The 27270-nt window shown below is 39.0% G+C and overlaps 1 protein-coding gene across 1 annotated transcript in view; it reads left to right on the top strand.

The window, feature by feature from the left end:
• The window catches only part of ABCA12 (ATP binding cassette subfamily A member 12), a gene marked incomplete at both ends in the record, with an annotated part of 179106 nt that overhangs the window by 123949 nt on the left and 27887 nt on the right, over positions 1-27270 (top strand). Inside the window, 15 exons of the mRNA XM_082840648.1 lie at positions 6470-6799; positions 7907-7976; positions 8065-8199; positions 9065-9220; positions 10123-10309; positions 12098-12316; positions 13794-13990; positions 14768-14928; positions 16338-16574; positions 18244-18394; positions 20704-20956; positions 21520-21606; positions 22425-22518; positions 25139-25266; positions 26709-26796. Coding sequence (XP_082696774.1) covers positions 6470-6799; positions 7907-7976; positions 8065-8199; positions 9065-9220; positions 10123-10309; positions 12098-12316; positions 13794-13990; positions 14768-14928; positions 16338-16574; positions 18244-18394; positions 20704-20956; positions 21520-21606; positions 22425-22518; positions 25139-25266; positions 26709-26796 — 2493 coding nt within the window. The remainder of the gene's footprint in view (positions 1-6469; positions 6800-7906; positions 7977-8064; positions 8200-9064; positions 9221-10122; positions 10310-12097; positions 12317-13793; positions 13991-14767; positions 14929-16337; positions 16575-18243; positions 18395-20703; positions 20957-21519; positions 21607-22424; positions 22519-25138; positions 25267-26708; positions 26797-27270) is intronic.

Raw genomic sequence — 27270 nt, 5'->3', positions numbered from 1 at the left:
CCTGCTGGGCACAGTAATCTTGGTGGTAGGTTTTTCCCTTTCATCACTTTAAATATGTCCTGCCTCTCCCTCCTGGATTGCAGAGCTTCTGCTGAAAGATCAGCTGTTAACCTTATGGGGATTCCCTTGTATCTTATTTGTCGCTATTCCCTTGCTGCTTTTATTATTTTTTCTTTGTATTTAACTTTTTTTTTTTTTTTTTTGCGGTACGTGGGCCTCTCACTGTTGTGGCCTCTCCTGTTGCGGAGCACAGGCTCCAGACGTGCAGGCCCAGCAGCCATGGCTCACAGGCCCAGCCGCTCTGCGGCATGTGGGATCCTCCCGGACCGGGCACGAACCCACGTCCCCTGCATCGGCAGGCAGACTCTCAACCCCTGTGCCACCAGGGGAGCACTGTATTTAACTTTTGATAGTTTGATTAATATGTGTCTTGGCGTGTTTCTCCTTGGATTTATTCTGTATGGGACCCTCTGCACTTCCTGGACTTGATTGACTTTTTCCTTTCCCATATTAGGGAAGTTTTCAACTATAATCTCTTCAAGTATTTTATAAGTCCCTTTCTTTTTCTCTTCTTCTTCTGGGACCCCTATAATTCGAATGTTGGTGCATTTAATGTTGTCCCAGAGGTCTCTGAGACTGTCCTCAATTCTTTTCATTCCTTCTTCTTTATTCTGCTCTGCACTAGTTATTTCCGCTATTTTATCTTCCAGGTCACTTATCTTTTCTTCTGCCTCACTTATTCTGCATTGATTCTTTCTAGAGAATTTTCAATTTCATTTATTGTGTTGTTCATCATTGTTTGTTTGCTCTTTAGTTCTTCTAAGTCCTTGTTAAATGTTTCTTGTATTTTCTCCATTCTATTTCCAAGATTTTGGATCATCTTTACTCTCATTATTCTGAATTCTTTTTCAGGTAGACTGCCTATTTCCTCTTCATTTGTTTGGTCTGGTGGGTTTTTACCTTGCTCCTTCATCTGCTGTGTGTTTCTCTGTCTTCTCATTTTACTTAACTTACTGTGTTTGAGGTCTCCTTTGCACAGGCAGGTTCGTAGTTCCTGTTGTTTTTGGTGTCTGCCCCCAGTGGTTAAGGTTGGTTCAGTGAGTTGTGTAGGCTTCCTGGTAGAGGGGACTCTGTGTTCTGGTGGATGAGGCTAGATCTTGTCTTTCTGGTGGGCAGGTCTGTGTCCGTTAGTGTGTTTTGGGGTGTCTGTGACCTTATTATAATTTTAGGCCGCCTCCCTGCTAATGGGTGGGGCTGTGTTCCTGTCTTGGTAATTGTGTGTCATAGGGTGTCCAGTACTGTAGTTTGCTGGTCGTTGAGTGGAACTGGATCTTAGTGTTGAGTTGGAGATCTCTGGGGGAGCTTTCACCGTTTGATATTACGTGGAGCTGGGAGGTCTCTGGTGGACAAATGTCCTGAACTCGGCTCTCCCACCTCAGAGGTTCAGGCCTGACACTCAGCTGGAGCACCGAGACCCTGTCAGCCACATGGCTCAGAAGAAAAGGGAGAAAAAAAGAAAGAAAGAAAGGAAGTAAAATAAAATAAAGTTTTTAAAATCAAAAATAATTATTAAAAATAAAAGAAATTAAAAAGTAGTTTAAAAAGAAGAAAGCACCCAAACCAAAAAACAATTCCACCAATGATAACAAGTGCTAAAAACTATACTAAAAACAAAAACAAACAAACAAAAAACAACAACGGACCAACGGAACCCTATGACAAATGGTAAAAGAAAGCTATACAGACAACATCACACACAGAAGCATACACATACATACACACAAAAAGAGAAAAAGGAAATAAATATATATATCGTTGCTCCCAAAGTCCACCACCTCAGTTTTGGGCTGATTCGTTTTCTATTCAGGTATTCCACAGATGCAGGGTACATCAAGTTGATTGTGGAGATTTAATCCGCTGCACCTGAGGCTGCTGGGAGAAATTTCCCTTTCTCTTCTTTGTTCGCACGGCTCCTTGGGTTCAGCGTTGGATTTGGCCCCGTCTGTGCATGTAGGTCGCCTGAGGGCGTCTGTTTCCACCCAGACAGGACGTTGTTAAAGGAGCAGCTGATTAGTGGGCTCTGGCTCACTCAGGCCAGGGGGAGGGAGGGGCACGGAGTGCGGGGTGAGCCTGTGGTGGCCGAGGCCGGCGTGACGTTGCGACAGCCCGAGGCGCACCGTGTGTTCTCCTGGGGAAGTTGTCCCTGGATCACGAGACTGTGGCAGTGGCGGGCTGCACAGGCTCCCAGGAGGGGAGGTGTGGCTAGTGACCTATGCTTGCACACAGGCTTCTTGGTGGCTGCAACAGCAGCCTTAGCGTCTCATCCCGTCTCTGCGGTCTGCGCTGATAGCCGCGGCTCATGCCCGTCTCTGGAGCTCATTTAGGCGGTGCTCTGAATCCCCTCTCCTTGTGCACCCTGAAACAATGGTCTCTTGCCTCTTAGGCAGTTCCAGACTTTTTCCCGGACTCCCTCCCGGCTAGCTGTGGTGCAGTAGCCCCCTTCAGGCTGTGCTCAGGCAACCAACCCCAGTCCTCTCCCTGGGATCTGACCTCTGAAGCCTGAGCCTCAGCTCCCAGGCCCCGTCTGCCTTGGCGGGTGAGCAGACAGGCCTCTCGGGCTGTTGAGTGCTGGTTGGCACCGATCCTCTATGTGGGAATCTCTCCACTTTGCCCTCCGCACCCCTGTTGCTGTGCTCTCCTCCATGGCTCTGCAGCCTCACCCCCGCCACCTCTGTCTCTGCCAGTGAAGGGGCTTCCTAGTGTGTGGAAACCTTTCCTCCTTCACAGCTCCCTCCCAGAGATTCAGGTCCCATCCATATTCTTTTGTGTCTGTTTTTTCTTTTTTCTTTTGCCCTACCCAGGTACGTGGGGGAGTTCCTTGCCTTTTGGGAGGTCTGAGGTCTTCTGCCAGCGTTCAGCAGGTGTTCTGTAGGAGCTGTTCCATCTGTAAATGTATTTCTGGTGTATCTGTGGGGAGGAAGGTGATCTCCATGTCTTACTCTTCTGCCATCGTGAACGTCTCCTGGCTGTTTCATTTTTGACTAATTATTTAGCCTCTTTATGCCTCTACTTTTTTCACAGTAAGTGGCATGGAAACCTTCCCACCCAGGTTCTCTTTTTCACTGTATGCAGCCAGGCAACCTCAACCTCAGCTCTCTGAGAAAGGGGATATGTTTTCCTCCAAACTCTAGAACTCCACACCCCAGAGGCCCTCCTTTGGTCATGCTGCCTCTCCCCTTCTGCCTAGTTTATTCTTTTTTATATCTTCTCAGTACACACTATCCATCCTACTAGTGAGAATTTGGAATATTCCAAGTAATGATCACAATATCCTTTATATCTTAACTAAAAACAATAACAAAAATTTCTATAATAGGATATAAAATTTGAGGTAGAAAATGTTATTATTTCTTAGTAACCAGTGCTTGACATTCTTGTTGAATTGAATGAAGACATTGCTGTCAAGTAAATATATGTATATTTATGATTTCTTTTCCTGACAGCATTAATGTCAATCCCTGTGCGTAAGCTTCTCTTGAATGTGACACATTTATCCACAATCTTACAGAATCTCTTTCTTGTCATTATTTTCTGCCAAGAACTGGAACAGACTTTGACCACTGTGCAGAGGGGTTTTCCTGAGTAACACGTTATCAGATATTGATGAATTGCTTCAGCAGGTTTGGGGGGCTTGAGAAAAGTGACTCTGATTACAAAGCCAACACCTGAATCTGTCACCCTGAGGAGACGCTAACGCCAGCCGTTCTCTGTGGGTGACCTTCCATTAGCAAGTTTGGTCTTGTTGATTATCTCGAATTTGGCAGCGAATCTGAATAATATATGGATGACTTACATAGTCTCATTGCCTTTTCTCTTTATGAATAACAGCTGTTCTCATGGCATAAAATCCTGAAGTTTAACACTGAAGTTTGATCTAGAATATTAAGTAGTAAACACTTTTGGAAGCACCTAAGCTGATCTTTTTTGATAAAAAGCAATGATCAGGAGCTTCCCTGGTGGCGCAGTGGTTGAGAGTCCGCCTGCCGATGCAGGGGACGCGGGTTCGTGCCCCGGTCTGGGAAGATCCCACATGCCGCGGAGCGGCTGGGCCCGTGAGCCATGGCCGCTGAGCCTGCGCGTCCGGAGCCTGTGCTCCGCGACGGGAGAGGCCACGACAGTGAGAGGCCCGCGCACCGCAAAAAAAAGCAATGATCAGTCTCCAACTTTTACCAACTCTTGGGAATAGAAATCTGACCTTGAGCCTTGAAAATTTCAAAATTATGGTGATCAACACCTTCAGTCCTGGTCTTTGGGTTTGCTAAATTATTTTTTAACAAGGCTATGGATGTAGAATTTTCTAGATATATTAATGTTTTATACTGAAGCTATCCATTGTCAGGGAAGGAAAACATATTTATACATGAAGTCAGCTGTATTTCATGTCCTTGATAGAGTCCTTGATATTGTATATCCACCTTGTAAAATACAGTGACTTGCCTCCTACTGACATACATTGCTGTGGGGGGGGCAATAGTTTTTGTGTAGGTCACATGAAATTAGGTGGTGAATATCAGCTTTGGGGTAGTTATCTGGGTTCTGTAACTCCCCATTTAATTATATTCAAATAGGCATTACACTCAGTAAAAACGTCAAAATACAAATAACCAGAAAGTCACCAAAAAACTGGTGAATATCTCTGAAATGAAGTCATCAAACATGACACAGTAATTTCTCAAATGGGGTGGGGTGCAGGGAAAGAATTGCTAAAATAAGATCTGTGAGGTCTTTCTTTTTTTTTTCTTGCATTATGCGGGCCTCTCACTGTTGTGGCCTCTCCCGTTGGGGAGCACAGCCTCCGGACGCACAGGCTCAGCGGCCATGGCTCACGGGTCCAGCCGCTCCGCGGCATGTGGGATCTTCCTGGACCGGGACACGAACCCGCATCCCCTGCATCGGCAGGCGGACTCTCAACCACTGCGCCACCAGGGAAGCCCAATCTGTGAGGTCTTTTTCACACCAAAATGTAGTTTTCTTTTCAATGATAGATACATAGCAATTGGAGAAAACTTTCCATAATGAACCTTCACTCCATGCTGATTTTTTTTACTTTGACCCACACATTTATTCCTATGGAAACATAGATTGCGTCTTTACTGCAAAGGGTGGCAGGGTCTGGGAGGAGAGAAGTAGTAGGAGAGAAGAGGGTGAGGAAAAGGGCAAAGTTAAGAGGAAAAGTCACAGGATTTCCACAGTGGTGATTAGCTTAAGGCCCACAGCTTAGACTCTTGCCAGTCAGGTAGCTGTTTCCATGGTAACAACTGGAGCAGCAGAGTTATCAAAATGTAATGAGTTGCAAAGGCAAAAAGTAAAATTCACAATTTTGCTTGTAGAGCAAAAGATTTGGCACGTTCCCTTTTTTTTTTTTTTCCTGGACAAGTTAGGTTTAAATTGGGGGGCATTGAAAATCCTTGATTTTACAAAAAAAGTACTGGATTATAAAGCTGTTAGTGGAACATTTCTTTTGTTCTTTTTTTAAATGGAATTTACATTCATAAGCTTAACATTAAGAGTTGTTAAAACTAGAAACCAGGTACAAATTCAAGTCACCAAATTCAAGACACCCAAGGTCCTAGGGACTTCAGATCTTTCAGAATCCTTTTGAGTTAATGCACAAACATGCTGGTCTGTTTTTCTACCTTGGTGGAATGCCTTGGTCTCTAGGGATATCACTGGGTTACTAAAGAATATCAACTGAGAGAGAGAGAGGTATAGATTACCTGAGATACATGAGTTCATTTTGGGTTCATGGACATCTTTTTGGAAAACAAAGATGACAAACCTGACCTAGACTGTTGGGGATTTTAAGGAGGGGAATGTTATGACAAAAGGCAGAAAGTCCCCCTTCAAAGTTTGCTTGTTTTAAATTCTTAGGAATCAGGTCTATTCTATTTATCTCGGGAATATGAATACTGATTGTGTTGTTCATTCATGTTTAGTAAAAATATTATGGAGTTTTATTACCTCAGTCCCTACATTGAATTTGAAGTAAACCATGGGTTTTCACCAGCTTGAAATGTTCATGCCTGCACAAATGTCAAATTCATGTTGTAAAATTCTGCAGGGGATACCGTAAATTTTGATGATCTATTCTAAACTAGTTTAATCTGGAGACATCACTTAGATACCAGTTATAAAATGAAGTTGTCAATAAACAAAACAAACCTCACCATCCAAATCGTTCATTATATTTGGGCACTCTGGGAATATACGATCTAAGATAGACTGGAATAAATGGTCGTATTAATTTCACATAGCAAGCATGGACAAATACTAGACTTAGATAAATCATTAAAATGCTTGGTTCCATGTGTATGAAGAGTCTCATGGACAGTTTGGAATGATACAGGAATAATTGTTATTTAAGTGTATATTAGCTTAAGAAGGAGCTAACACTTTTTCCTTTTTTCAGTACATGAAGATGATGGGTGTAAACTCCTGCAGCCACTTTTTTGCCTGGATTATAGAGAGTGTTGCATTTTTACTGGTTACCATCATCATCCTCATCATTATACTCAAGTTTGGCAATATTCTTCCAAAAACAAATGGGTTCATTTTGTTCCTGTATTTTTCGGACTATAGCTTCTCAGTTCTTGCCATGAGCTACCTTATCAGTGTCTTCTTCAACAACACCAACATTGCAGCTCTGATTGGAAGCCTCATCTACATCATTGCCTTTTTTCCATTTATTGTTCTGGTTACAATTGAGAATGAGTTGAGCTGTATAATAAAAGTATTCATGGTGAGTCAGCTGTCACAACTGAATGGCCAGGGTGTGAAAGGAGTGGACCTTTTTTGGTGGTTTTGGCTCTCCAACTGAGAATACACTTATCTAAATGTAAAAGTTCAGTGTTTGTAAAGTATAAGTAACTGTCCTAATGAGAGTCAGTTACATTATTGTCTACCATACAAGTGTAAGACTATGAAAAGAAAACTTTTTCTCCACGGTTTCTAAAACTATAATATGTGATGCTACTATAAGATAGTACCTGAAGAAAGAACAGTTAAAATGTAGTACATCAGGTTTTGAAGATCATCAAGAATTCTGACTTCTCTTTGGCCCAATTCCTTAAATATCTTAGAGCCTCTATAGCTGGCATTATTCTCATAAATGAATAATTCTCATGGTTTTTATGACATATAATATAACATACAGGCATAAAGACAAATACGCTGAGAGCATATAATCAACTTTGAATTCTTTTCTGCTTTTTCAGTTAAAGTACTAAATTTAAGAATTTTAACGAAAGCATTAAGTTTACTGACTTTGAAATTTGGAAAGCAGAAGTAAAGCTCATCATTGACTGCGAGCCATGTTAAAACTTTGCTGTTTATGGAAATAGAAAGTGATAAATAACTTTCATTTGACATTGACCACCTTGAGTTTAAACAACATCTAAATTTTTAATTTGTTGCATTATTAGTAGTCAATTGACAGTATATTTTCGTGCATAAAACCTCGATCACTTGAAGTCAATCTCTGAAGTACAAACATCTTCTGGCCCCTAACATTTCATTTGATATTAGATTTAACATTGCATTACCCTATTATTAGTGGTTTTATAAATTGCTAAGCAACATTTAATAAGTTTAGATATATATATTTTGGATTTTTGATAAATATTTTTCAAATTATAATTTTACTGCTTTTGTTTTCTGCTATTTCCTCTCCTATTCTTCCAGAGTTGTAGCATGCTTGGTAAGGGACCTCTGTGATTTTAAATATGCTTAGAGAGTTAACGTCAGTTTTATCTATATAAGTGCCCAAAGTTTTAAGTATGTTAAGATCCCTCTGGGCGAAATGTGTGAAATCTACAAGAACTCTCATTGCCATTGATTTTCTTCACAGAGCCTGCTGTCCCCAACAGCTTTCAGCTATGCAAGTCAGTACATTGCACGATATGAGGAGCAGGGCATTGGTAGGTTCACTTCCTTTACAACTGGATTTTATCTTTCACACCTGCAATATGTCTCACAGAAGAATAAATCTATGTGTTCACTTCTTAGGTCTTCAGTGGGAAAATATGTACAGTTCCCCAGTTCAGGATGACACCACTTCGTTTGGCTGGCTATGCTGTCTAATCCTAGCCGACTCTTTCATTTATTTCCTTATTGCTTGGTATGTCAGGAACGTTTTCCCAGGTACAAACATGCTTCCTATAGATACATGCTTTTTTATGGTAATAAATTATATTTATTACAAATCTGCTAATATATATTTTCTAATATTTTTCTTTGCCACATATCATCTCCAAAATAAACACTGAAATCCCAAAACTAAACAAAATTTTCCAGGAGGAGATAATGCACTGTTGAGTTTTTTTCTCTGATGTTCCTTTAAAGGATAGCGTGAATTAAGGAGCATGGAATCCAGTCTTTCCAAATGGGAGAACAAGATATCATAAGGCAAAAATCAAGTCTCCTAATTCTAAGGAGAACTTATCCGGTTCTAATGGAACAAGACTGGTGGGATTCCCCTCCTAGGTCTCAAGTGGTTAAAACTTCAACATGATCAGGAGTTTTTCCACTAAGTCTTATTTATATTTGTACGTTTTTGATGCTATAAATGAATAAAAGACTATTATTCTATTCCAGTTATATAAAATTTCTGTAAAAGAGAGGTATATAGAGACAAAGCAGATCAGTGATTGCCTGTAACTTGGGTTGAAAGTAGGGATTATCTGCAAAGGGCATGGGAGAAAGTTTTGGAGTTATTGGAATTTTTGGATTGTGGTTATGGTTGCACAACTTTATTTACTAAAAATCGTCTCACTCTACACTTACAATGATTAAATTTTATGGTATGTAACTATACCCAATGAAGCTGTTTAAAAAAGAAAGAATTTTTTAAAAGGCTATCTTTTTTACTTTACTTTGGAAACTGAGACCACAAAAAAATAAAAATACTTCCTGAATGCTGTATAGTAAGTACTCTGTTATTTAGCTTCTGATGCTTAATATTAGCAATCAATTAATAATTACTTTTCCTAATACATTTTTGTTACAGGTACATATGGTATGGCAGCTCCATGGTATTTTCCATTCCTTCCTTCCTATTGGAAGGAGCGGTTGGGATGCGCAGAAGTGAAGCATGAGAAAAGCAATGGCCTTATCTTTACTAATATCATGATGCAGAACACCATCCCATCTGCCAGTAAGACAAGTAGGTCAACAACATGCATTATTATGAGAGAAGTGATATAAAATTTACATGACTAGTGATTTTAATTATCTTTTTCTAAATGGCAAAATTATCCTTTTAGTCATGGATGAATATGTCTACACATATGTGTTGGGACTCTTAGAGAGATTAAATTGTGGCTTTTTCTGAGCTCATTAGCCCAGTTGGTTAGCATATGGTGCTAATTAGGCCAAGATTGCAGATCCCTTTGTGTTCCAGTTAGATTCACACAGAGAAAAACTTTGTTCCTTGGCGCCAGTCTGCACCCCTCACCTCAGCCGTCTGTCACTAGTCATAAGGAGTAACCAACTAACAAGTATGGATAATTTAGCCTAACCCGTCAGCAACACTGAACAGACAGTTTAAGGCTCATGTTTTACTGACATTGGGTGAGCAGTGTCAGCTTCATAAAGTAAGGATGACCCATATAAGTGGTCCTTCTGTGATGCCTGAAGGAAATGTGGAGAGTAATTAATGAACCGATTCTATAAACCACAGATCTGAGTGAGCCTTGTCACTGTAGACATTTATTCTGTAAGTAGATATCATCCTGTCCAATTGGAGGACCAAGCCTTAAAATTGTGTTTAGAGTATTTGAGATCTGTGGAATAAAGGAGAATTCATTATTATGATACTATATTCTGAGACTACTTTTTCTGACAGGGAAGGGCAATATAAACCTTAGAGTGTGGTTCCACGCCCTCATTCATTTTTGAAACAAGTGAGAAGGCTGAAGACTATAGTAGATCATTTATTCCTGGAATGATTTTTTACTTTGAGGCTTGTGCTTTCATAGTCTTCAATTTTTAATTAATGAAAAGTCTAACTCTAGCTTCATTTATCTTCCTTGTGAGCTTACAACTCTTTTCTTAATTTCTTTCCAGGTCCTGAATACGTGTTTCCCTCCAACACTGAGTCTGAACCTAAAGATCTCACAGTTGGGGTTGCCCTGCATGGGGTCACAAAGAACTATGGCTCAAAAATTGCTGTTGCTAACCTCAGTCTGAACTTTTATGAAGGACATATTACTTCATTGCTGGGACCCAATGGCGCTGGGAAAACTACTACCATGTATGTTACTTTTCAACACTTAGGTGTCATGGAAGCATATTACTTAATATTTCCTCACTTCTTTCATAAATATAAAGTTGTTACAACTCCCAGATGGATTAAGATAGCTCAAGTTGTTTCCTGGAAAATGGAGTCCAAGTCAAAGGTCTGAATTGTGGGCTCAAAGTCCAGATCAGACCCACCAGATAGGTTTATTTGCTCTACCTAATATTGGCACACTGGTACTTCTTAAAATTTTTAATTTCAGTGCCAGCATTTAAAAATGGGAGAGTTCTCCAATAAATATAAATATTCCTGCTATCTCTTAGATAATAGGAAGTTCTGGCAGCATTGGATCTACAGGCTTTGGTAGAGACAATTGTTTGGGGCTTGTTAGTGACTGTTCTCAAAGGGGCCATCTACTTTCTGGTTTATCCCTGGTCCCCACCAATCTTTACTGCCTCACACATTCAGTCTATTTCATTTCTTTGCATTTTTATCCTGGCCCATGTACCAGTTTGGGTTCACAAACCTTGGTATAAACACACTCAGCCCCAGCCACTGTATTACAGAGAACCCTTACCTTGATTCATGAAGAAAGAAAAGGATCACCAGCTATCAGATATAGATCAGAAAGGCCACAAGTGGTACATGGGCTGCTCTTTCTCTCTCTTCAGTTAACTAGCATTTTCCTGTATCCTAATGGAGAAGATTCAAATGTTTTTAAAGTGACATTCTGTTGAATTTTTTTCTGTGACTCACCTCCAGTGCTCTACTAGGCTTAGCTTGGAGTCAGCTCTAAGACGCTGTTGGTGCTTTAGGCCTTATTTGAGAACAAGTGTCTGTTGTTGGATATGCTATTTGCTATCATCATGAGTAAGCTCAGTGACTACCAGAACATATACAAATTAATCTTTAGTAAATAAAAGGGGACAAAGGAAAGTTATGAAATGAGTGAACATGCAGCTACTCTCATTTATATGACCTGTTTCAATTCAGAGTTGGCTTTCTAGTAAGAATACAATGCTTAAAATGTAAGATTTCTAACAGGTAACAAGAGGACAATGAAGAAAAGTGATAGAGAAGGATTTTGAAGAGACTATAATTTTAGCTGAGAAAGTCCCCATTTCAGTTTTCTGAATATAAAAAAATATGTTATTTGATTTTAATGTGTATTTATGGGAAGAATTACATATTATATTGATTCCCTATTTAATCCACAATAGTCATTTAAGATCTATTACATGCAAGACACTAGTTAGGTACTGAGGGTGGCGAGATAACAAGTCCTTTCCCTGACCTCATGGAGCTTACATTTTAGTGGAGAAGATGGATATTAAATAACTTCCCAGTTTATGGGCCATCTGAAATATGAGGAGTTTGTAGGTGAGAATATTCTCATCACAGGGTAGAGTAAGGGACTTAAGATGACCAAAGTTCATGTGGAAAACAGAAATTTGAGGCTTAATTGCGTATGGGTACTACCTGATGCCAGGGAAGTGCAGGAGTTTGCTCAAGGAAGGAGTGCATTTGCAGTTAAAAAGCGCAACCATTTCTGTCATTGCTACCACCATCACCCCACCGCTATCATCATCATCATCACATCGTGTTTCTATCACACTCTAAATTATTGGAGGCGTAAAAGTAATCTTAATTTTTATTCCCAATTAATCCCATTTTACTTCATAGCTTGACCTGGCCTGGGAAGATACACTGTAACATTTTTTGCTAACAACTGAGATACATCTAGTCCTAAAATCTAACTCAGAGTTTTGGTTCACACCTAATTTATGGTTTCTTCATTCCCAGCTCACTGTTGACTGGGCTGTTTGAGGCCTCAGCAGGTACCATCTTGGTTTATGGAAAAGATATCAAAACAGATCTCCACACCGTGAGGAAGAACCTGGGGGTCTGCATGCAACATGATGTCTTGTTCGGTTACCTCACTACCAAGGAGCACCTCCTCTTATACGGCTCCATCAAAGCTCCTCACTGGACTAAAAAGCAGCTGCACGAGGAAGTAAAAAGGTCAGATATGACAGCAGTGAGAACATGCGTGGGTAACTCCTCTCAAAAAGAGGTCAAGGTCTAGTAATAATACCAGTAGGAGACAGTTTCTCAGGAGACAATTGTTTTTAGTTTTTCTACTTTTCTAGTATCGTATACATTTAAGGGCATTATCCTCACTGGCCAGTTATTATACTGGAATTGTTTAACTGTCTTCATCTCTGACTCCCATATTACCCCCAATCCTCTGTTTCTAACCTCCGAGGCTACCATACTGGTCTTTTTTCTTTCTTGCCTGCCTCGGGTCTTAGTTGTGGCACACGGGCTTCTCTCTAGTTGTAGCGTGTAGGTTTTCTCTCTCTAGTTGTGGCATGTGGGCTCCCGGGCATGTGGGCTCTGTAGTTTGCAGCATGCAGGCTCTCTCGTTGAGGCACGCAAGCTCAGTAGTTGTGGCACATGGGCTTCGTTGCCCTGCGGCATGTGAGATCTTAGTTCCCCGACCAGGGATCAAACCTGCATCCCCTGCATTGGAAGGTGGATTCTTTACCACTGGACCACTAGGGAAGTCCCTACCATACTGGTCTTAACTGGACTCCTGGCTTCTACTTTCCCTTGTACAGTCTATTCAAAGAGCAGACAAGGTGACCTTTTTAAACTGCAGATCAGACCAGGTCACTCCTTTGTCGAAACCCTCTTATGGCTTCTCACCACACTCTGTGAAACTCAGGAATGTTCTTACCAAGGCCTGTGAGGCACTTCCTGACCTGCTTCCAATCCTTTTGATCTTATTTCCTTCTGCTTTTTCCCCATTCACTCTGCTCTAGGCACGCTCACCCAGGTGCACACTTAGTTATGCTAGGCCTGCTCCAGCCTCAGAACTTACCATGTACCCTCTACTTAGAGCAGCCTTCCCCAGACAGCCCTTTGACTTACTCCTCCACCTTACTGGTCTCTGCTCAAATGTCAGCTTCTCTGAGGGGACTACCATGTGTAGAATAGATGCCTGAAATAGCATATCCCAGGCACTCATCTCATATACCCTGTATTTTTTTTTAATCACACTTATCATGAAATAGCATATTATAAACTTACTTGGGAATGTGTTTATCTACTGAATTTCCCCAGCGTTCCTCCTGATATACACACCTACTAGAACATAATCTCCTAATGGGTTAGGAACGTTATCGGCTCAGTGCTTTTCCACGGCACCTAAAACACAGTCTGGCAGAAAACAGGCAGGTACTCTATAAATATTTGTCAAACGAATGAATAAAATAATGAGCCATGTATTCCTTATGTTGTTTTCTGAGTATTAGTTTTATACCGCCAGCTAGATGATAAGCAACAGAAAACTGTATCATGAATCTTCAATAGTTTACCTTGCTGAGCACATAATAGTTGCTTAGTGAATACCTCTCATTTAGGGTGCTTTTTGTATTTTTCCATTGTTCACATTTTCTGTCTGTAAAAAAATAACCACTATATATCATTTTTTAAGGACTTTAAAAGATACTGGACTATATAGCCATCGTCATAAGAGAGTTGGAACATTGTCAGGAGGAATGAAGAGGAAGTTATCCATATCCATAGCTCTTATTGGAGGATCAAGGGTGGTCATTTTAGATGAACCATCCACTGGAGTTGACCCATGCTCTCGCCGAAGTATATGGGATGTTATATCCAAGAACAAAACTGGTATGAGTATCTTCTTACAACTTCGCCAAGCAACAGTCATAATTTTGCCCTCTGGGATGCATGCAAAGAAGTTAAAGCCTTTTCTGTTTATAATCTCCATTAAAGATCTAAGGTGTGCTCTTCCTTTTGTGAGGTCTTCTCTTCTCCCAGCTAAATTCCTGGATCAATTAGTTAATATCTGTGTAGTGCCCACTGTGAATTGAGCACTTAACTGGCCCTTCTGAGAGCATGCAAATCCAATAGAAGTTCCAGATTCTGCCTAGAGGAGCTTAGAATCTAATTAGAGATACCAAACATACACAAATGAAAATAAACTGAAAACACACTAAGTAAGTGCTAACAGGATGTGAAGCAAAGGAGCAATCAGAGTGGAGTGGCTTAATCAGAGAAGAATATTCAAAAAGTCTTTAAAATTACTGCTTTTTCGTAGTGAAGGGAGGGAGGGAGAGAGAGAGACAGAAAGAAAGAGAGAGAATGGAAGTGAAGCCAAGGGGACAGACTAAGGGATTAGGAAGAGTTGCCCCCCCTGCAGAGTGTGGACACTCAGCCTTACAGCATAAGCGATGTGTATTTGCTGCCAATTTATAAGAAAAACATTTAGGAATACCCCGTCCGCATTTCTCCGTTTGAAAGCTCATTCTGATCAGTTTTTCAGTTAGCCCATAAGACGTGACTCTCCTCCTCATAAATCACAGGATTTACTTGTGCCAACTCCGTACATCCTGGGAACTGCAGCTTCACTTTTCATTCTTGGTTGTTCTCCTCTGTATTTTCAAGCCAGAACAATCATTCTGTCGACACACCACTTGGACGAGGCTGAAGTGCTGAGTGACCGCATCGCCTTCCTGGAGGAGGGTGGGCTGCGCTGCTGCGGGTCACCATTTTATCTCAAGGAAGCCTTTGGGGACGGGTATCACCTCACACTCACCAAGAAAAAGGTTTGTAGGAGAGAAAACATACGTCATTATGGGACCGTAAATTAAGTTTTGTATGAAACAGAAGCAGAATGTGTCCAACTTTATTCATTGCTAAAATTAATCTGTTAGGGTCATGTTTCTCAAACTGAGCGAGTATCAGAACCACTGAAGGTCTTTTGTTAAACCCAAATTTCTGGCTCCACCCCCAAGAGTCTCTGATTCGGTAAATCTGGTATGAGGCTCCAGAATTTGCTGCATTTCTGCCAAGGTCCACATCAGCCCATGTGCTGCTGCTCCTACTGGTCTGGGATTGCACACTGAGAACCAGTGTGCTCGATGAAGGAAAGGTCTGTACTAAGGTTACTGATGGAGGATCAGCCTGTTAGTTTCCCTAGCATTTCAGCCTATAAGGCTAAATATTAGGTTTTCCGCTCTATGAAAAGCAAATGAAGAGAATATGCAGTCATGTATTCACTTTCTGATCAGTATTCCTTGAATGGCAATGAGATTAATTCAGACAGGCCAGTGGTGCTTTCACATCTTGGAAGAACAAAAGTGCTTACTAAGGCTCCCTGGACCACCTAAAATAGCATAGGTATCAACACTGTGCCAGATGTATATGCTATTAGAAAGGTTTTGACCACTATCATTTATTTTATATCTGATCGTCCGGATGTGACTTCCAAAATATAAAAGAGTAGTTCATTGTTATATTCATTAATTCATTCAAAAACTTATGTATTAGGTGCATACGATGTCTTAATATGTGCCCAAGACACTGTTCTAGGTGCTGGGGATACAGCAGTGAACTGATGATATTAAGATCTCTGCCCTCATGGAGTTTATATTCTGATGGGGTGTGGGGAATTCAGGTGGTAAAATTGATAAATATATTATTTAGAATATTAGCAGGTGATAAAAGGCTGTGGGTAGAATAAAGCAGAGGAAGGGGCATGGGGAGTGCTGGGCGGTGCCATTTTAAGTAGGGTAGTAAGAGAAGGGGTCTCTGAGAAGGTGACAGTTGAGCCAAGAGTTGAGGCCAGGCAGAGAGTGAGCCATGCCACTATCTGGGGCAAAGGAACAATTGCAAAGGCCCTGAGGAGGAAGCATGCCTGAGCCTGAAGCGTCGGGCGACAGAAGGAGTCTGTTGTCACTAGGGTGGGGCACATACATAAGAGGGAAAAGAGGATGGTGAGCAAGGAGGCTGGAGAAGGGACAGGGTGAGGTGAGAGAGGGGAGCCAGTAGAAAGTGACTTATAGGCAAGTATAGGGGTCCCAAGTGGGACACGAAGCCACAAGAGGAGTGATGTGTTATCACTATGTGGCATAGGTCTGAACTGGCCTAAAAGAACTTGCCACCCTCTGATTGGGGCCCTTGGGCACTACAGTGTAAAGACAAGGGAGTTTTTAACTTCTCTTTTCGTCTCTAGAGTCCAAATGTAAATGCAAGTGCAGTATGTGACACGACAGCTGTGACAGCAGTGATCCAATCACATCTCCCTGAAGCCTACCTCAAGGAGGACATCGGGGGAGAGCTTGTCTATGTGCTTCCTCCGTTTAGCACCAACGTCTCAGGGGCCTATCTTTCACTCCTGAGAACACTGGACAATGGCCTGAGTGACCTCAACATCGGGTGTTATGGCATTTCAGATACCACCATGGAAGAGGTACACCTGGACATTTCCTTTTTGCTTAAAACTGGTTAACTTGCTGTTCCTTTAGAATAAATGTGAACAGTTCTTTTTAGAAAGAAAAGAAATATTTAAAAGTAAACATTTCAGGGCTTCCCTGGTGGTGCAGTGGTTAAGAATCTGCCTGGCAATGCAGGGGACACAGTTTTGAGCCCTGGTCCGGGAAGATCCCACATGCCACAGAGCAACTAAGCCCGTGCACCACAACTACTGAGCCTACGCTCTAGAGCCCGTGAGCCACAACTACTGAGCCTGCGCTCTAGAGCCCACAGGCCACAACTACTGAAGCCCACATGCCTAGAGCCCATGCTCCACAACAAGAGAAGCCACCGCAATGAGAAGCCTGTGCACCACAACCAAGAGTAGCCCCCACTCCCCGCAACTAGAGAAAGCCACATGCAGCAACGAAGACCCAATGCAACCAAAAATCAATCAATAAATTTTAAAACATAAATAAATAAACATTTCAAGAAGGGAACCAAAAATAAAGATGCTTTTGATTACAAAAAATTTAAAAATTAAAAAAAGACATTTTACAAAATCAAAATCTTAAAATTATCTCAATACCGTTGTTATGTAAGACTGACTTCTGAGAACAAACATGTTGCTTCACTTAGAGAACACATATCTTTTACATACAAATATGTTCACTTAAAGTCCCTCTCAAAAATGTTCACTTAAAGTCGTACTTATTTGTCTCAATAAATATGGTAAAAATTTAAAATCAAAATTGGGCTTAGAAACTAGAAAACAGGCCACCATCAAAAAAAATCTACAAACAGTAAATGCTGGAGAGGGTGTGGAGAAAAGGGAACCCTCTTGCACTGTTGGTGGGAATGTAAATTGATACAGCCACTATGGAGAACAGTATGGAGGTTTCTTAAAAAACTAAAAATAGAACTACCATACGACCCAGCAATCCCACTACTGGGCACATACCCTGAGAAAACCATAATTCAAAAAGAGTCATGTACCGCAATGTTCATTGCAGCTCTATTTACAATAGGCAGGACATGGAAGCAACCTAAATGTCTATCAAATAAAGAAGATGTGGCACATACATACAATGGAATATTACTCAGCCATAAGAAGAAACAAAATTGAGTTATTTGTAGTGAGGTGGATGGACCTAGAGTCTGTCATACAGAGTGAAGTAAGTCAGAAAGAGAAAAACAAATACCGTATGCTAACACATATATATGGAATCTTAAAAGAAAAAAAATAAATGGTCATGAAGAACCTAGGGGCAGGACAGGAATAAAGATGCAGACGTAGAGAATGGACTTGACGACACGGGGGAGGGGAAGGGTAAGCTGGGACAAAGTGAGAGAGTGGCATGTACATATATATACACTACCAAATGTAAAATAGATAGCTAGTGAGAAGCAGCCACATAGCACAGGGAGATCAGCTCGGTGCTTTGTGACCACCTAGAGGGTTGGGATAGGGATGGTGGGAGGGAGACGCAAGAGGGAAGAGATATGGGGATATATGTATATGTATAACTGATTCACTTTGTTATAAAGCAGAAACTAACACACCATTGTAAAGGAATTAGACTCCAATAAAGATGTTAAAAAAAAAAAGAAACTAGAAAACACATGCATGTTTTACACTAATGAAGTGTTCTGGCTTCTCTTTCTAGGTCTTTCTGAACTTGACTAAAGGGTCACAGAAAAATAATGATATGAGTTTTGAGCACTTAACACAAAAGAAAATTGGAAATTCCAGTACCAGTGTCATCTCAACTCATGATGATTTATCTGTGAGCAGCAGCAATTTCACAGACAGAGATGGTATAATAAATCTAATGCGCACATTTTGCTTAATTCCAATAAATGACCTAAGGGAGAAAAATCACAGGACAGATTTTTTTTTTTAATTCAACTTTAAATTTTCTTTCTAAATTTAAAAGGACTAAAGAAATATAAGCTTTCTTTTTTATATACAAAATATTTATTAAACCCAATTGAATTCTCTATTTCATAAACATTTTGAAGAATGTGAAAGAACTTCCTTGTTAGGGTGGTGATTAGTTTTTCTTCTAGCCACCAGAAGTCATTTTCAGGATGTGACTTACTACAACTCCAGAGTTGTGTTCAACGAGTTAAAATCCTTCTTGTAATTGGTGGTGTCCAACAGTGAGCCAAGTTACCTTCTAAGGTAGCTCACTCATTGCTATTACACATGTTCAAGTGGTGGTCATAGTCAAAAAAAGTTTTTTTGTAAAAAAGAGTCATCCCTCTTTATGGGACCTCATTGGAAAACATGTCTAACCTTCCCCCACCTCTGAGTGATTCATATGCTGAGAAAATTCAGGCTCTGAGAAGATGCTTTTGGGAGAGGGTCTCTGAATTGGTAAAGTTGGACTTGATGGTTAAGAATCTATAATAATAGGTTTCCCCACAGTTCTTCACATAAGATATGTTTGGAAAATCATGTTTCTTGACATGACTTTGAGGGATTGGGTTCTTTTGAAAATAACTTTTATCCTGTCTTATTATCTTTCTGACAGTTAACTTATGCCTTTGGAAACACTATTTACTTAAGGAAGCATATGGTAAAATCATGTATAAACGATGGAGTAGTCATTTCAACAGTTTGCTTAAATTGGGAAAAATTTCTAGGAATAGAACTTTTGATTAAACATTTGCTTGGCTCTAAAACTCAGAAAAGATAATCTCTAATGTTTGTGTAATTCTGGAACTTGGGAGTCTCATTTGTCCTCTGCTAGATTCCTCAGGTATCATCTTTTGGGAATATAATTGTCGAGACTATGGAATGGAAGACTTTGATTAGAGAGTGGTCATCTGCTTCAGGAAGTAAATGTTATGTATTTGCCTCTGCATTTGTCTCATAATTTGAAACTATTCTTCAGTCAGAATGTTCCCCTCATTGACATTATCATTTAGAAAGCACATTTGCTCCATTTGACACACCTGTAAGTCATCGACATGTAATTTCTCAAGAAACAGAAAAGCATACTAATTAACTTAAAATATTCAGCTCCTTCTGCAGTTCCCCTTTGCAGAGATATGAGTTTGCATTTAAACTTGTTCACTCTATTTAATTGGAATTCATTTTAAATTAAGCAGCTTTGTATTTTTCCTTATCAGCTAAATGAAGATCATGATTTTTGTGCTGCATAATTTGTGATGGAGAATTAAAAATATCCACAGAGTTGACAAATACTGTCATCTTATCACATGTAAAGGAGCACTTGGTGGCAGGCCTTCGGAGGGAATGTTATACTTGAAACTATTTTTAGAGGGGCTGCTGAAATTATTAGTTGTAGGAGCGGTGTTGAGGAAGCAACAGTTTATGGCCTCCACAGCTGCTCTCACTCTCAGAAGCCATCGGATGTCTTCTCAGCACCTGAAGAGCATTTCAGGGCAGTGTGGGGTGGGTTTGGGAGGAAAGAGGGTAGACATTTTTTTCCAATGAGTTCTTTTTTGTGACTCACGTGGTAAAAATAGAGTTTTGAAACGCCATATAATCAGTCCAGATTTCTAAAAGGAATGTAATGAATAAGTATTTGAACGAGAATTGTACTTTGGAGGAGAGCATTTTCCTTTTCCTATGTTTGAGGTGACTTCACTGGACCTCACATTACAATGAGAGCCAATTACACTTACCGTCACTAAGTTGCCCACAATAGGAATGAGTTAGACTAGGCTGCTGTTCTGGTTTCTATTTATTTTATTTGAATTCAGTCTTTTGATAGAAGCTACCTCTTGAATATTAGTAATTAGTAATAATACTGATTCTGCATTGAGACTTTAAGAGATTGGGAACAATATTCATTTATAAAATTCTAGATATCTCACTTTGACATGTAAAAGTACTATGTATATGACAGAGAATATTTTGCGTATAGTAATTTATAATTTTCAAAGCACTTTTACAGAAGCTCTATGAGATGAAGAGGCTCGGGCCCAAAGCTGATCAATGAAGAGCTGAACTTCAAATGCAAATCTTTAAAATATAAGCTTTTCCTACCATGCCACATTATACCATTCATCTATAGGTTCTGAAGTTACTTTAGTTCTGGATTTAGCAGGATTTCCCAGAACCGTATTAAATTTTTTTTTTTTTTTTTAATCAGACAAAATCCTGACCAGAGGAGAGAGATTGGATGGTTTTGGACTGTTACTGAAGAAAGTAATGGCTATACTCATTCAGAGGTTCCACCACACCCGCAGGAACTGGAAAGGTTTCATAGCTCAGGTTATTCTCCCCATCATCTTTGTAACCACTGCCATGGGCTTTGGTACGCTAAGAAGTTCCAGCGACAGCTATCCGGAGATCCAGATCTCCCCATCTCTTTACGGTACCTCTGAACAGACAACCTTCTATGCGTAAGTTTCTTCGCTTTAACTAAAACGACATTTCCACATACCTCCAGAGGTACATTGTGCCTGTGAATGCCGTGTAGTGCTAAAGAACCTAGTAGCCACAGTACCTGATCCTGCCAAAGGAATACACAGTTTGATTTATTGCAGCGTGATACTCCTTTTTGTGTTTGTCTAAAAATAAAGTTATAGTACATCTTTATTTTTAATTATGAGACTTTAATCAGGAAAGCCAGGTTAGGTATGGCTTCCCAATCTGTTGTAATATATAGCAAATAGCTTTTTATTGAATATTGAATAGCAGCGTCAGAATTCTGTATAATATAATGTTATATATACAGTAGGTGATCACTAAATGCATGTGACAAATAATAAGGCAGCCAAATAGAGACATGTGCTTATTTTTTTGGTGACCATTTTTTTTTCTGAGTCTGAGTCTTTCTTAGATTTTTAAGAAAGCAGTTCTGTAGACAGCATATTTCATTTCTTCAAATTATTTATGAGCATGAGTTTAATATGGGAAACTAGTGGAGGAATCGTGAATTTGTTTCTATCCTTTAATATTACAGAAATTCTCACCCAAGCACAAAAGAACTGGTCTCAGCAATGTGGAGCTTCCCTGGCATTGATAACATGTGTTTGAATATCAGTGATCCGTAAGTGGTTCTTGGTTTTTTTTTTTTTTTTCAACATTCCAGTTGTGTGTGTGCATGTGTATGCGTGTGTGTATGTATGTGGGGGAGTGTGGCTAAGTGAGTGTGTGTGATTTGGCTGGAGGAGGTCAGCACCCTGATTGAACTCTAGCTTTAACAGATTTTATCTACCTCCTTTAGTTCATTCCATAGTTATGCTATACTGTAATAATAAAGAGGTGCTTTATAACTTGTAAGGTTCGTTTGTGTACATGTTTTCATTAAACAGTCACAACCACCCTGTGAATTATTAATCTCATTTTTAAGACGAAGAAACTGAGGCTCATGTGGACTAAGATACTTGTCTAAAGAAATCTAGAAAGTAGGTTGTGTAGCTAAAGCTGAGACCCACATCTTCCGAGCTCAGTCCCCATGCTTTTGCACCACATAGTGTTGCTTATTGAAACTTCCAGGATAGTACATGACACGTGGAAACCTGACATCTGTGCATTATTTTGCTAAAGTATCCCCTTCCCTTCAGAGGAGAGGATGAGAAGAGCAAAGAAAATAAAGGGGTCCAAAAAGTTCCATCCTGCCACATGAAGACAATTCAGTGAGCTTTGGTCTCTTCACTGTTTAATCTTGAAGTGCTCTCCCTCAATCTCCCATAAAATGTCAGATCACTTGGAAATGGTTGTGCCATGTATATTCAAGTTATGAAAAGTCAGTAAACTGAACTTAGGACTATACACCTGAATTTAATACCAAATACTCACTTATGTGCTCATACATAAACATGCGAATGTACACATACCTCACTTCAGTATCATTTTTACTTGCAGAAGGTGTTTAAAGAAAGACAGTCTGGGAAAATGGAACAGCAGTGAAGATCCTATTACTAATTTTGGTGTTTGTTCCTGCTCAGAAAATATCCAGGTAAGATGGAATTCGCTTTCAGTGAAGTAGAAAAAAGAAAGGAATAAATATCAAAGCTTGAAAGATCTATCTAGGTTACCAAAGAGTTGGTATCATTTCATTGTATGGAGGCTAGTAGCTCAGCGATGTCGACCTGGGCAGCTGAAAAACACTGAACTTCAGGTCACTGTTTTAAATCCATCTCAGGACAAACTTCCCGAGGTAGGTAATTCTATGACAGTCTTTGTGGAAACTGACAGAACATGAGTTTTTGGTCTCAGTTCAGTTGTAACCAGAAAGCTCTGTGTTTCACATAACTGTCATATTTGAAAACACAGTGAGACTGCTACTATAGTGGTCATCTGGGAAGTTAGTAATGTGTAAGTCCAGAACAGAACTCTGTATGTCTCCAAGCAGCACTTCCAGGATGCAAGAAAAATCCATGTCCTGAAAGAAACATTAAAGATTCTCCAGCCAACACCCTGTCTGTATTCTATAAATACACACCTTAGTTTTCTAGGCCTATCAATTCAATAAACTTTAAGGAAAACAAATTCACTGGGGAAATTAAAGATTGTTGAAGAAAAGAGGTAACTATTAGTTTCTGAGAGTCACTATATTGTCAACTTACCTCTCCATAGGGGAGGAATCTAGCAATATTTTCTTCAAAGTGACATATGATTACGTCCTAAACTGTCTTGGTACAGTATTTTAAAATAAAGATGTTTTCAGTAAATGCAGCCTATTTTTGTGGTCTCACGTAAGACGGTTACTAACAATAAAAGCTGGGATCAAGCAAGCATTTTTTGAAATCCTTGCACATATAAATATTATTCTTGCCCAGTACTCAAAGCATTTTCTAATCCCTTACCTAACCTAGCTAGTTTCTGAAATCCTTCATGTATTTTCTTTAGTTCACAGTAAAAGTCTACTAACTTAGTAACTAACTAACTTAGATAAATTTTAACTAACTAACTTAGATAAATTTTATTAATTAAAAAAACCCAGTAGATTAAAATTTTTTCAACCTTATATTCCGTTGATGGGAATCCAGATTTGTGTAAATAGCTTTTAAAAGAATTGACAGTGTCTACTAATGCTGAAGTTATACATACCCTATGGACTCAGCAATTCCACTCCTGTTATATACCCATCAGAAATGTGAATAAATTCACCAAGAGATATATACTGGAATATTCATAGCAATACCATTTGTAATAGCCACCCAAATTCCCAGCAACAGTAGAGTAGATAAATCAAATGTAATCTATTTCCACAATGAAATTCTATATACAGCAAGATGAGAATAATCTACACTACACACATCATATTCTCAGAAACAAATGATGAGTGAAAAAAGCCAAATACGAGAGAGTACATATGATACAATTCCATTTATATAAAATACAAAAACGGGAAAAACTCTTCTGTGCTGGTTACTATGGGAGTGGTAGGATTGGAAGGAAGCGTGATGAGGGGGCTTCTGGGGTAATAGCATTGTTCTGTTCCAGTTGCTGGTTCAAGGGTGTGTTCAGTTTGTCAAAATTCATCAAGCAGTATCCTTATAATATGTGTGCTTTTCTGTATGTATAAGTCAATAAAAAGTTAAAGCTAAAAATTAAGTTGCATACATAAGGATATCTCTGTTTATGAAACCAGTGGCATTATAGAATGTGATCTTCAAGTTGATACAACTTGATGCAAGGTGAAATTCAGCCTTCATTTTTTAGAGCAACCTGCAACATTATGCTCTTGATACACATGTGGTGCTAGCCTCAGGCTCTGGAACACCATGTGAAAGATGGAAGGAAAAACTGGCAAAGTGCTAGGCTTTTCCCAAACTAAAGTTCATGGCAGTGAAGCATGGGACACTTCAATGAAAAGTTAGTAGTCAGGAAGTGCAGAAAGCTACGAACACATAAATAAGTGGTTTAAAGTAAGCTCTGAGATTGGTTAATAGTAATGTACCAAGGCACTTAATTTTGACAAATGTATGATGGTAATGTAAGATGCTAACAGTGGGGAAATCTGGGTGAAAGGCATGCAGGGACTCTCTGTACTGTCTTTGCAACTTGTATATGTATAAGTGACACATATATACATATATATAAGACATATATATATAAAGATTGGATTTGGATATGGGAAAAATTGGGTTCTGACACCTAGGTTGGTACCTTAAAACTAATATAACACAAACTTTTTATCCACTGCTGTTCATCCCTGAGAACCTATGTCTGTTAATGTTATCTTTTCAATTTGGGGCAAACATTTTTCTCTTCCCTGTGAATTATTGAGGGAATTTTAAGTCATCTTAACGTTTAATGTTATTCTCCAAACATATCAAGCTTGTCAGTACAGTGAAAGAAATATTGAACATTAATTAACTTGTGTTCTTTTTTGGCTTTAAGCAAGTCCTAAACACATGTATATTCTCTGTATAAATAATAAATGTTTGTTCTGATTTTTTGGCATAGGCAAGATGACTTCCTTTTCAAAGCTCTTTAGAGGCAGAGGACACTCTTTTCACACTGTACCAGTTGCACTAATAGACAGACCATAAAACTGAAGCTCCTTGACATTGTCTATTTAATTTGTACAGAATTGTCCAAAGAGAACTTTTTTTAACCTTATTTTTCAGGAATGTCCTAAATTTAACTATTCTCCACCTCATAGAAGAACTTATTCTTCCCATCTAATTTATAACCTCACTGACCACCACTTGGAAAACTATCTTATATCAACTGCCAATAAGTTTATGCAAAAAAGGTAAAAATACTCTGTTTATAACATGTTTAATTTAGAATATCATGCTTTCTAATTTTAATAGTAACTGTCTTTTGAATTTGTGACAATAAATGCAAGTTTCTATTGATTATTTATATGGGTAAATTCTGTTTTATCTAAACAGCCTTACATATTAAAATTTAAGTAAATTAATTTGATGACTCTAAATTAAGATTTATTTGAGCACATTGAAAAGCATTGTTTTAGGCCTCAAAAATGTATTGTTAAACGTGTACATATTTTTTTCTCGAAGCGAAAGTGGAGTTGTTGACTAGATTGTGCCAGCTTGCAGAATTTTAAGGTGTGGCTTTTGGTGACAGTTGTCCTGAGTTCCAATATGAATATCTCAAAACTTGGAGTATGATATCTGCATGTGAATAAAATGTCTTTTTGTATAGCAAAGCCACAGGCATGTTCCTAAGCCACCTGAACATTTGCCACAGAGGTAAGTGTGGCAGGCTTACATTTGCAATGACATGGATGGACCTGGAAGACACTATGCCAAGTGAAATAATAGACAAACATGGCATGGTTTCACTTATATATGAAATCCAAAATAGTCAGATTCATAGAAGCAGAGAGTAGAGTTGTGGGTTCTAGGGTCTGGGGGGAAGGGCGAAACGGGGAGATGTTGGTCAAGGGGTACAAGGCTTCCGTAATGCAAGGTGAATACGTTCTGGAGGTCTAAGTCCAGCAATGTGACTATAGTTAAGAATACTGTATTGTTACTTGAAATTTGTTAAGAGGGTAGACCTGAAGAATTCTCAACACATACGTACAAGAAAATGGTAACTATGTGTGATACTGGCTGTGTTAATTAGCTTGATGGTGGGGATGATTTCACAAGATGTACATATATCAAAGCATTCGTATGCCTTAAGTATATACACTTTTTATTTGTCAATTATGTCTTAATAAAGCTGCGGGGGATAGTTGGTAAGTACACATGAATACGCATGTAAATATTTTCAACAAAATGAGGTTTATTATAAATAAACCATTCCAAAACCTACTTCTTAAGTGAAGAATGTGCTATAGTGTTCTTTCCATGTCAAAAATATAGCTGTATAGCATCACATTTAGGATAACAGTTACAAGAAAATTATTTTAGTGTAACTACACCATTATTTATTTAACCCAGTCTTAATTTGGTGGATATTTAAACTAATCTATCCTTAAAATTACTATTTGAATTTTTTTAATCCACTTTTTATTTTTAAGAGTCCATGAACTTCTAGCTATAATGTATGCTTTAAACTAAAATATGATAAAAGAAATCGATAAAACTGTAAAACATTTGTCAGACAGTATTTATTTCATACTGTAAATGTGTTCCTGATGGAAAGAAAAAAAATGAGCTCTTAGTTAAACATTTTAGATCTATTTATGAATATTTTCTCCATTAAAACAATTTTTCTATATAGATATGGAGGTTGGAGTTTTGGGCTGCCTTTGACTAAAGACCTTCGTTTTGATATAACAGCAGTTCCTGCTAATAGAACACTTGCCAAGGTAAATTGTGATCTTTCTTTTGGGATGTCATACAAATGAGAATGTGAACTTGAAATGTTCAAGCATTTTCATGAGGTAAAAACAAGACATGGGTCAGTAGATTTGAAAAGCACTTTGGAATAATGCATACTCCATACTACAGTGGTTCCAGTCCTGTGTATTTATCCTAGGGAAACGTGTACACACAAGTACCCGGATACATATACAAAAATGTGCGTGGTAATATTTCTCATATTAGCCGAAAAAACAACCCCAAATGTCCATACACAGTAGAATAAATAAACAAATTGTTATATACTCATTTAACAGAACTTTCAGCCATGGAAATGAATGAACTCATTTCCATACAACAAGCAGACTAACTCTTCCAAACATTATTAGTAAGCAAAAGAAAAAACAAAAAGGAATACACAACTATAATTGCATGTATCATAAACTTTGAGAGTAGGCAAAACAACCATATTGTCTAGGGGA

Source organism: Leucopleurus acutus (assembly GCF_964270905.1).
Source record: "Leucopleurus acutus genome assembly, chromosome: 6".
Taxonomy (NCBI): Eukaryota; Metazoa; Chordata; class Mammalia; order Artiodactyla; family Delphinidae; genus Leucopleurus; species Leucopleurus acutus.
This window is presented reverse-complemented; position numbering and strand designations above follow the sequence as displayed.